This window comes from Medicago sativa, chromosome 7 (assembly GCF_051527215.1).
Source record: "Medicago sativa cultivar Bolivia chromosome 7, Bolivia_mono, whole genome shotgun sequence".
NCBI lineage: Eukaryota > Viridiplantae > Streptophyta > Magnoliopsida > Fabales > Fabaceae > Medicago > Medicago sativa.
Genome location: NC_140755.1, coordinates 6,591,364 through 6,603,964, shown reverse-complemented (window position 1 = coordinate 6,603,964; position 12,601 = coordinate 6,591,364). Strand labels below are relative to the sequence as shown.

Genomic DNA, 12,601 nt, shown 5'->3' with positions numbered 1-12,601 from the left:
TTGTACATAAATATGTTCACAAATCTAGACTTTCATTATCTAGTTTTTCTTTTCCCTAGTGGAATGATATGCATGACATTATTAGGGCTGAGTAAATTAATTAAGAGTAGGTTGGATTTAACTAATTACAGTTTTGTAACTTTTGAAGAGGTTTTGGCCTAATCCCTTTTCTTTCAGGTACTCTTCTTTTTTCTTTCAAGATGCAACACTCTTGGTTAAAAAATAATAATAGAACTTTGAAGATTAACCTTTATATAATGGTCATTTTACAACGGTTTCAAATGAAATTTGAGATATGTTTTTAGAGGTTACAAAGTTCAGCTTTTACCACAAAACTATTACTTCTTGGAGAGGACATTATATTTTTCTTATAAATTATTCTATTATTCACACTACCATAAATTACTTTCACTAGGACAACTCATGGGTTTTTTTATAATAAAATTTTAAATTGTTTAAAAAAAATTGAAACAAGTATTTATACTTTCCAATGTTTGAAAGAAAAACTAATTTTTTTATAAGGTAAATAGTATTAAGGTTTTTATTTACATAAGATAATTTTTATTTTCTTGACAACAGATAATATATTTTATTAACATAAGAATATTTATTACTTAACATAAATCAACTGAATATAATTAAAATAAAAGGCGTTTTATTTAATAGGACTTTGAAGGTTAGCCATTATATAGTTTTCATTTTTCAACTATCCAAGATGAAATTTGAGCTTAGTACGTAAAAAACAGATGAGGTTCTATTTTATTTAATAGGACTTTGAAGGTTCTATTATTATTTTAAGATGAAAAAAAAGACTTTTATAAATCAACTGAATATAATTAAAATTATTTTATTATACACTCAATTAGCTAACTTTCACCAGGACAATTCACCTATTTTTTTTTTATAATAAAACTTGAAACAAAGACTTTTTTTAAGGCACGAAACAAAGACTTCATACTTTCCAATGTTTGAAAAAATAAAAATTTATTTTTTTAGAAGGTAAGTACAGAAAATATATTTTTATATTATTAAATTATGAATTAGACAACTTTCACTAGGCCAATTCAGCTAATCTTTTATAATAAAATTTGAAACAAAGACTTTATACTTTCCAATGTTTAATATAAGGTAAGTACTAGAAACTATATTTTTATTTTTTTTTTTTGAAACAAGAAACTATATTTTTTATTATTAAATTAAGAAAACTTGGTTTGTTAAATTTGGACACAAATAGAAAAATGTTATTAAGGAAAAAATCATTCAAAAAACAGAAGTATTTAGTCATTTCTTTATATTTATTAATAAAAATAAATCCAATAAATACTTTTTAATAAAGGGAATTTTAATAGATAATATAAAACTCTATATATTTTTTTAAATTAGGAAAACATATTTTTGTTACATTTGGACGCAAAGGGAAAAATATCATTAAATAAAAAATCATTCCAAAAACAATAGTATTTACTCATTTTGTTTATATTCATTATTAAAACTAGATTCAGTGAATACTTTTTTTGGTGATAAAATTCATCGAATACTTGTACCAAAAAAAAAAACAGTGAATAGTATAATATCAAATGTAGTTTTATTTAATACGAGTTTGAAGTCTAACCATTATCATATTACAAAATTCGTAGAGCTTAAATTGCAAAAGAAAAACTTCATTGTTCGTGAAATTCTCTCAACTATGTAAAAGCAATTTTCGTAGCTCAAACACAAATGGGTAAGTGTAAGCTCAAACATATTAATTAATTCTGTAACACCATATTAATTAATTCTGTAACACCATCTTACTTTTTGTATTATTTTGTAGGTATTGATTTGAATCTACTAGGTTTTTTTTATCTCTCTAATATCTTGTTGTTTTGTTTTGTACAGAAAACAAGTCTGTGAGCATGAAGAGGCTTCAAAGAGATACACAAATTCATGCTGGTTTAATTCAACTTCTATTGACTAGAAGTAGTGAGGTTTCATTTCTATCCCTTAACTCTGATCAAGCTAGTGCCATATATAGTGATATAAAGGTAATGAATGTTTTTGAATTCAAGATGTGGATTTCTATGTCCAAACTTGATGATGTAATAAAATCAGAAGAACTAGGAAGAGCCTTAGTTGGAAAAAGATTTCTCCTTGTCATAGATAATGATGTTTGGAATCATAATAAAGATAGGAATATGCTGTTCAAAAAATTGTCAACCATGACTTGCAAACAAGGGAGTAAAGTGATTTTAATAAGTTTTTTAACTGAGATATCTGACTTGCCAGATTCCGTTCTTCAGAAAATTCTTTCCAAACTCCCTATTAGAACTATTCGTTCTTGTGAATGTGTCAACAAAGAATGGAACAAACTAATCAAGGATCCTAATTTCCCAAGATTGCACTTTGCACAACAAGCAACTGTTCATCCCATAATGAGAACAATTAAACCTAAACTTTGGCCTAGTTACTTTCACATGATTGAGGTTAACAACACCACTGACCTTGAACAACCATTGAAGTTGCATTCAAAGTTGTTACCACCTAGGGAGGTTGCAATTCCAAAGTTTGGTATAGTGAACTCTTGTAATGGCTTGCTTTGTTTGTGCACTAACCCCTTCAATAACCCTGCATGTGTTTGGAATCCTATCACTGGAGAATATATATTGATTCCAAAACCTGAAAGAAACCCTGATACAAATAATTACATCATGGATCAAGAAGAGAAAGGAGAATCATACTACAAAGAATTTGTTGTTTCTGGTTTTGGCTTTAGTCAAAAGGATAACCAATATAGAGTGATGAGGGCATTCGGTTTGGTAGATGAGGGTGACATATATTCAATCATTGTTCAGGTATTGACTCTTGGTTCAAGAAAATGGCAAACCCTCGGTGTATTAGATCGATGGAGAGAAATTGGGTTGAAAGTAACTAGCTCGAGACAAGCAATATTGCCGATTGAAGCACGATATAGGCAATCATTTTGTGTATACATGAATGGAGCTGTTCATTGGCTTTCTACTCGTTCATGTATGATTTACATTTGTTCCTTCAACTTCGACCAAGAGAAAATCATTGAAATCTCACCACCTGATAGCTTTAATGAAACTGATGTTGATAATCATTCCATTAGAAAAATGAGATTGGGAGTGTTACATGATTGTCTCTATGTGGGTGATACAAGTTGTTATGCAAACTTTGAACTATGGGTGCTCAAAGATTATAACGATGACAATTTCTCATGGACGAAAGAGGTCGTAATTAACAATCTTTCTCTTAACATACGGCCAAAGGGGTTTATATCGGCCAATAAAGTACCTTGACAATGGAGATTTGTTGATGTTCCATCCCAGCAATGCCTTGGTATGCTATAACCCAAAAGAAAAAAGTATCCGATATTTCAAGATGCATGAAGCTGATTTAGAGTTTGAAATGATTCCTCACATTCCCAGTCTAATTCCCATGAAAGATGTTATAAATATGGAAGGATCGCAAGTAGAGATTCTCAACGTGAGGTAATAAACAATAATAATTTTTTTTTTTTACGGAGCCGTGTGATGATCACATAGCGAACTATTCTTTCGCCTTTTGTTAAATTTCATTTCCTTATCTTTCAAATATAGTAGATCTATTTGGGTGGATATATAGTGCTTTTGAAGTTCTATAGATCTTTGTTTATAGTTTTAATTATATTTATTTATGTTCAAGGTCTTTAATTAATCGAACATTTTTCTTTATTAAATTTAATTTTTGTGTGATGATATATAATGATTTTTTGTTTTCATGTTATCTATTGGTGAATGATATCTTCTTTGAAGAAAGCACTGTACATGTTGGTTAAGATTTCATAGTGAAAGAATAGAGATAAAAAATGAGCTAATACTCTCATTTTATAAAATTCTTCTACATTTCTTAACTCATATAGCTAACTATATATTTTTTTTGGGTCAAGTAGCCTACCGGCTATAATTCACCTTTTTTCAAACTGAATAAGTGGGGTGTCCGGGGTTCGAACCCCTACCCATACATATATCAATGCATCATGTCCCTAACAACTGAGTTATCCTCTCGGGGACCTTATAGTTAACTATTTATTATAGCTTAATTAAATATATTGTAACATATTAGAAAAGTTGTTTCTTCCTGGGTTTATTCTTTTGTTTTCATTTTTTATTTTTGATTTGTAAGAAGTTGTTATTTTGTGACAAACATCATTTCAGGAGAATAATTGTTTTTTGACGAGAAAAACAATTATTCTTCAACAATAATAATTGTAACTGTTGAAGTTAGTTTTGAAGTTGTTCATAGTTTGTTGTTAGTCTCACATCGCTCAGGTTCCCGGGCTGTCGAGTGTATAAATATGCTTGAGTACCCTCCTCCTTCGAGCTAACTTTTGGGACGAGATCCAAGCTTATTTAACATTAACAAATATTTTTAACCGTAGATTTTTGTAACAAAATAAATATTTTTGGAAAATAAAATATTTTTGGAAAATAAAGTTGTTACTTATAAACATGTAAAAAAAATTCATTATACTATGTAACAGAATTCTTACAATATTGCAAAAGACGGGATTAATTGTTTGAAATAGCTTTTTACTGACATATTATCAAAATATAAAAAATCATAAGATTACAAGGGATATTCCAATCTAATTGGTTATGTAAGGATTACTCACTTTGCTTGGTTTATAGTGGCCGTTCTGTTGATTCCCAAAAACTTAATGAAATAGGGATTAAGACATTAGTATGATTTAGTACAAAGTACAAGGGCATGATGCCTATTTATCACAAATTAAAGATATTTTCTTGTTATTAAATAAATTAAAGATATTCTCTTGTGGTGAAAATTAATTTATTGATTAAGTACATTTACAATATTTTTTGAGGGAAGTACATTTACAATATTGATTAAATAACATGGTGAAAAAACCCAACATATTTGTGTGTGTATGTCATTCTAATACGGTTTGTTTCAACATTTAGGGATGGTGAGAGGTTACCCCATAATCGGAAGGAGTATGGAGAATTTGCTTTGGTTGAAGAAAATCAGATGATATGATCGAAGCGTTAACCGGTCATCATTGTTTATAATTGGCCAAAGGGAGATGAGTAGTTTATTATTTTTAGTATTTCTATGTTTCCTGGTTTATTGTCTTTATATTTCTTGTATCCAGTAACTTTGGCTATTTGGTATTACAGAACCCTAGCCTCCTCTCTTTTCTCTATGAATAATCTCTTTGGTTAACATGGTATCAAAAATCTTGGTTTGATTATGAAATCACTAAATACATAGATTGAGATTGGTGGTTACTGGTTATAATGTTTTGTTGATAGGTTAGACGCTGTAATTTTGTTTACAAGGTTATGTGCTTAAATTTTGTTTCGGTTAGTACGTTCATCAACTCCTTATTTGATTTCTTTATGCCGATTGAAATTGGTGGTTGTGAGATTTGTTTGGTGGTTCAACAGAGAGGAGGGGAGGGAAAATGAGATATTTTTTAGTTAAATTTATGTTTGGTTCAAAAGAGGGAAATATGAGGGGAAGTGAAGGATTTTAATTAAAAACATGTTTGTTTCACAATGGGAGGGGAGGCATTTTAAAAAAAAAATTACCTTTTTGCCTTTAAAATTTAAGTAAGAATAATTTTTAGTTTTAACATAAAATATATCATGGATTGTTTTGTCAATGTAATAATGACATTAATTTCACATCTTCCATTCCCTTAAAAAGAAAATCCATTTCAACGGAAACCAATAAATGAGTCTATAAGGGGTTTTGCTCCTCTTCACTTCTAAAAGTTAAACTAAACATGTCAAATTAAAAATATTTCCTCCCCTCCCTTTCCCTCCCCTCCAAAACCTCCAACCAAACGGACTCGTAGCCTCATTTTGTGTTAGTTCCACACTATCTTCTATTGTTGCTTTCGAATTTATTAGCAATTGTATAGTGAATCTCTAAAAAAGGTGTAACAAAAGGAGACTTATTTGGAATTTACATTTGGTGGTAGTGTTTGTTATTTGGTTAGCCACTATAGAATATTAGGAAGGTCAAATATCATTTCCTTCAATATGTTAGTGTTCAATTCGATAGAGGGAGAAATACTCTTATTGGAAGTATGTAATGAAGAATGTTTTGAAAGAAAATAATATGTGGAGTTATGTTGATGAAATAAAATATGCAAAAGAGTAGCAAGGATGTGATGTTAGTAGTTCGAAAATGCATACTTGGATCAATAATTTAGGGTGTGTTTGGATTGAGGGTTTAGGAGGGGAAGGGAGGGGAGAGATTACTTTTCTTTTTTAATTTACGGACTATATAACATGTTTTTCTAAAATAAATTAAGTGTGATTGAAGTATTATATGAACGTTTATCATGTTAATATGTTAACTTTTTAAAAAACATTTCGTAATGTCCATAATTTGAAAATGAAAAGTAAACCCTTCCATCCCTTCCCCTCCTAAATCCTCAATCCAAACACACCCTTAATGCACACAATAGGTATGTAGCAAACTATAATATTGCTCAAGAGGTTTGGCACCATTTGAAACAAATCGGACAAAAAAATTTAATTTCAAATTGTAACAAATTATACTTTTTTTAAACACCAATAATATAGCAAATATAATGTATTTTTGTTTATATCTTTTTTCAAGGACAATAACAATGTGACAATTTTATAGGCTAATTTATTTAAGGGTATAATTGAAAGTGAAAAAGCCACCCCAAATGCAAGTATTGTAATTGTGCAAATTCGCCCCCTATTTTTATAGGCAAATGTACTAATATGAGATTTATAAAAAAAAATGTACTGATATGAGAAAGTTGATATGATAAAATTTTGAAAATTCGTGACTATCTTCAAAAGATGAACATAAATGTAGTGTATATATTAAATACTTTGTTGTTTTGTATTCAAAATATTGTTATATATTTCTACTCCGCCCATTATGGAACCACAAATCTTGATTCTACATGACTTGTTGTTGATTGTGACTCTGTTATAGCACCATTTAAATGGTTGTTCAACTTCGATCAACTCAAAACCATCTTCATGGGCAGTGGTTCTCCCATTCTCACTATCATCAAACCTTAAACCTTAAACATCATCATCATCACTAATAAACACATTTCCTTCCTCATTAGACCCAACATCTAAATCTAAACACTTAGGTTCATTCACTTTCTCAACACTATTGTGGACATTGTGCTCAACATAAAGATGTCCATCAACCTTATTTGCAGTAGAATAGATGAATATATCACCAACAACATCATCCATATCAACTTGAACAAAACTTTCATCTATCCCATCAATTTTATTCGAAGTCCTAATATTTCTTATCATATCCTCAAATAGCCACAATACTAACAATATATGGCAACCCCTAATTGTTAGAATCAATTTGAACACAACCTCTATAAAACATGCAATCATCGCTAACAAACTCTCCACCATGATGGAAACACATCAAAGATATTCATTTTTTGTGACAGAAAAAATTGATTATCAAGTGTCACGCATGTCATCATATCCCATGTTTTAACCGCACATAGTCAACAATAAATTAACATCACCAAAGTGGGTATACACAAACCCTATAAATCAAACTTCTGCACATGGATATTATTGTTAAGGAATCTAAATAAGAGTTTTGGGAGCACAACGACATACAAATAGAGAAGTAAAGTTTCTTACCAGAGAAAATCTCTAGTTCTTCTCCCTTCTTCGATTCCGCACTTCAATTCAACTATCTTCTCCCTTCTTCTATGTTCTTCGACTGGCACTTCTTATCCCTTCTTCCATGTTCTTCTATTCTCCCTTTTTCTATTTCTAACTTAGGTTAAAGTGAAAGGGGATCAAATCAAAATGTCATAACAATTTGATCTTTGTTTTATTTATTTGTTTGGATGCCATGAAAATGTTTTAATCCAAGTGGATATTAAAAAAATTAAAATTAAAATTATTTACATACTTAACATGCCACATCAGTCAAGTGACTCAGTCAAATGAGTTTAGGGGTGGAAACCAAAAAAAATTCTGTTGGCACGGGGAAACTCCAAGATGTTTTTAAGAGTAAACCTAAACTCGCTGAAATGGCAGGGGTTAACACCTTTTAACCCAATAATAGAATATGAGTGAATTTTTTCTTAAAAGTAATTAACATAAACCGGAGTTGTTTATTTTGAAATTGAGGAAATAACAATAAATATTTTTCATGTAAACATAATATAGAATATTTGTCCTCGTGAGTATAACTCAGTTGATATGAACATTGTATTATATTAGAGAAATGATATTTGTACAACCATTTTTTTTTTACAACTTTTGAAACAACCCTCTCTCTCATATACTCACATGTGTTTTTATTCTCTTTTTTCTTCTTTCTCTCTATTGTTATTGTCGAATAAAAAGAGAGAAAAAATGGTTGTCACAAAAGTTGTCTAAAATTGGTTGTACAAATATCATTCCTCAAAAAATAATATAGCGTATTCATTCTCATTTAGTTTTAGTTGTTGATGTGCTCATCATCTTTGATGGATGATCTGTAAGTACTTAAGGAAGTATTTAGATAAGCACTTTTAAATTTAATCCTTGAAGACCCTAATGAAATGAAGTTCTAACTCACCTACACTTTTTAATTGTCAAAAAAAAAAAAACCCCTACACTTTTTAAACAATTTTTTTTTCAAGTTCATGTTGGACACTCAACTTAAAATATAGACAACTGATTCATTTGCCTTTGGATTGAAAATTGCTTTTCTGACATTGAGAAGTTCACAATGACACATGTAAATGACCTAAAAGCCCCCAACGGTAGTTAACTACCGTTTACCAAACCGGCAACAGTTAACTGCCACTATCCTCAACGGTAGTTAACTACCGCTGGAAATTGCTTTTCTGCACATGCCCACTTGTTCTGCCACCAACTTCCATTTTTCAATTGCTTTTCTGATTTAATTGCCACCATCATCATCTTTTCACTCTTTCTCTCTCCTCCTCATCTCAAGGAACAAATCAAGCTCTTCGTCTCTTTCCTTCATCACCTTCTTTCTCTCCAACACCTTCCATGATCAACGAAACAAATAAAAATCAACACTTTGAACAACCCTTTGAGCAAAAACAAAGAACCAAATACTAAAGTCACAATTTTTCAATCAAAAAACTAATTTTTGAATCATGAACAATTACATGGATCAAGATTGTTCAAAGGGTATGTAGAAAAACACTAAAAAATAATCTAATTACCTTCAATGAGTTGAAATGTGATGAAATAAATAATGGGGTCAATGAAAAATTGCTTCTAATGAATTAAGAACTATGCTAGTGTTGGATAGTGAGGTGAATAACAAGGTAGAATCTGAGTGGTGTTTTTGTTCGATAAGTTTGAGGAAATGATGATTGATGAATATTGGTTTGACAAGGTGGAAGTTGCAGTTTCATATGATTTGTGTATCAATCTCAAAGAAGGGTTGAATCAATTGGTTTGACAAGGTAGAAACTGCAGTTTCATATGCTCCACGGTAGTTAACTACCGTTAGAGTTTTTTGGTTAATGTCTTTTTTTTTAAGCTGTGTTGGTGTACAACGGTAGTTAACTACCGCCGTTGGGGGTAAAAACGTCATTTCCATATGTCAATATGACGTTTTGAATGTCAGAAAAGCAATTTTCCTTTGGATTTGGTCAAATTCGGCCCAACCCAATTCAACTGTAAACCTTGCCTATCAAAACCCTAATTCTTTCCGTTTTTAAACGCTATTCGCTTCCAACCTAACCATGAAGAACACCTTGCCGTCGTAACAGAATGTCTCAGCCAAAAACTTCAACGGTGAAGGTTATGGAGGAGGAGGTAGATAGGATCAGCATTTTACCAAATGATATCCTAGTTCACATTCTCTCTTCTCTTCCCACCAATCAAGCCTTTGTGACTTCCATTCTTTCAAAGAGATGGAAGAATTTATGGTGTCTCGTTCCAGATCTCGAATTCGTCGGAACCAAATCGGTAACCAAATACCTTGTTTCGGGAGAAGCTGTAGGTAATCATTACATGGATAATTGGGAAAGAATATACCCTGAATTTCCTAATACTATCTTTACTAGTGAAACCCTTGTTATTCTTAAGCTCAGTAATATTTTTATGGGTGTTGGGTTTTGTAATTATCTCATAAGATTACCCTCACTCAAAACCCTACATCTGAAAGACATTGAGTTTCAACAATATGGAGATCTTGATTGTCTTCTAGAGGGATGTCCAGTTCTTGAAGATATTCAACTATATGTTATATCCTATGTCACTCTTCTTTATTCCAAGGCATGCTGTGAAACCTTGACAAAGTTGAATAGAGCAGATATTATTCAATGTGAATGCTGTGTTCCGATGAAAGCACTTTCAAATGTGGAGTTTCTACACATAAAACTATCCATGGTATATATCACCATATGATGCATGCTATTGAAAATGAATATTGTTAATTTATTGAAACTGATTTTTTTTTTAATATAGGGTTATTATCTTTATTATGTTTTCCCTACATTCAATAATTTGACCCATTTGGTGCTCAACTATCGTCACGGTATAGATCTACAGATGCTCCACCATTGCCCCAAGCTTCAAACTCTTGACCTTTATCAGGTTTGTTTCTTAAATTTAACAATTATATTTCATTTTTTTTCCTTCCTTTTCTTAACATACATGTATGCATCGTTTTATTTTGTTTGTATTATTAACAGAAGAACCGAGGCAGCATTAGGGAGGATCGAAGTTATGGTCAAAAAGACTGGTCCCTTCCAAAATCTGTTCCCTCTTGCCTTGTATTAAACCTTACAACTTGCATTATGCGGGACGTTGGATTTTCAGACTTTAACCGTGAGCACATTTTGTTAGCAAAATATATTCTGAACAACTCAGCAGTTTTAGAAACTATGTCAGTCGGGTGCTGCTGGAATCTATCTAAAATAAAAAGAAAATTATTCTCAAGTTCAAGGGCCTCTGCAACATGTAAACTTTCAGTTTATTCGGAACAATATGATTAAGTAAGTAAGTAGTAGTTTCTCTATACTCTCTTTTGTTTCATTAGCTCCAACCATGAAATTGTTGGATTTGGTTGTTTTAAGAACTGTGTGCTGATGGTTGCTATTTGTTATTAATAGTTTGTTAGCTGCTGATTAAGTAAGTTTCAAATTTATGTTAAGCCAATAGGCACTAATTTTATATTTGGATTACTAGACACCAAGCAGGCACTTTAATCATTAATGAGTATTTCAATATAGGCACAATATAGGCTTATGTGTTATTATTTACACCTTTTGTTGTGTTACTGGCGTTGTCGTCTAACTGTATCTCTTTTATGCAGACCCCCGAAGAAAACCAAGAACTGAGCAGCATACCCAAAAATACGAAGGAAGTTGAATCTTTTTATGGCACTGGCATAACCCTGTAGTATATATGCTAAAACTGTGTGATCAGTGCTAACTAGTGTCCTGGTTTTGTTGGTTAAGACTTTGTTTTATAATAAACTTATTTCTTCCTAACTTTATATTATACCTAATTGTAAGTTTGCGTTTTTACCATTGCTTTTAAGATTCTCAAAGTTTTCCGGAATATTTGTGATAATCCGTTTATTTTACGCTACTAATCTCACATTAATACAAGTAACTGCATAAAAGTATATATACATCGATGTTTTATAATTATGTGTATAAACCAGGTCACCTATGTGCACAACTACATAGACCATGTGAATCACTTAGAGGGATTCCGCCCATGGCAAACGTCGTTTTCACAAGGCTTTTTGTTCTTTTCCCAAGGAATCCGCCCCTAACAAACTGCAATGTTTCTTGTAAGATAAATATTCTTTTTTTGGGCTTCTAATTGCACTTTGTGCTCAAGGTAGAGTTGATGAAACCTTACGTTCGTTCAAAGCCACACTACACTTTTGACCATAGAAAATACTACGCCATTTATAATTCAAGATGTCTGAAGTCAGTTTGACTATATCCTGCTAGACTAGAATGATAAGTTCTCTGCTTTTTAACAATCTGATTTCTCGCCGGATTCTTTCGTTAACTAAAATATTAGTGCCTCTCCGCAAGTCCTAACTCGACTTGCAAAAATGCTGAAATTGCTAGTTCTCAGGTGGTTATTGTCATTTCGTCTATCTACCGAGAATAAAAAAAACCTTGTACCTGTCTTGTTTGTGGTTGCTGTCGTATTGAATAAAATGTTGATATGTTATTATTATCCTTTTGAGCCTGGATTCAATGCATTATTTCAGCTTTAAAAATTTTGAGGCGTCTTCTGTTGGTGATTGACCAACTAGCCTTGGTTGAAAAAAAAAATACTAACGCCCTGCAAGTTTAGAAAAATTGAACCAGTTCAGTTTGATCTAGAAAAGAAATAGAGGAATTCAAATTGGTGCAATACAAGCTCATGAGAGTATGACTTACGACACAAATCTTTGCTGTGGACACTTCCAACATGATTGCCACCAACTGTACAGGTAAAAAAAATGCTTTTAATTGTGAACACTATCAATAATTCAGGTTACATACAAAGATACTACAAAGAAATATGCCTCCAAGAAATATGCCTCCAAATATCAGAGAGAAGGGTGTAATCATCCT

General features: G+C 31.4%; 1 protein-coding gene and 1 pseudogene across 1 annotated transcript; both read left to right on the top strand.

Annotated features, from left to right (window-relative positions):
- Positions 1–1,719: 1,719 nt before the first annotated feature.
- LOC146903853 (F-box protein At3g07870-like) lies at positions 1,720–5,256 on the top strand (annotated as a pseudogene).
- A 4,526-nt stretch (positions 5,257–9,782) lies between these two features.
- On the top strand, positions 9,783–11,544 carry LOC146903852 (putative FBD-associated F-box protein At5g56820). The gene is made up of 4 exons (XM_085730082.1): positions 9,783–10,403; positions 10,482–10,610; positions 10,709–11,011; positions 11,332–11,544. The coding sequence occupies exons 1-3, from the start codon at positions 9,783–9,785 to the stop codon at positions 11,009–11,011; spliced, it is 1,053 nt and encodes a 350-aa protein (XP_085586208.1). The 3' UTR covers positions 11,332–11,544.
- The last annotated feature ends 1,057 nt before the right edge of the window (positions 11,545–12,601 follow it).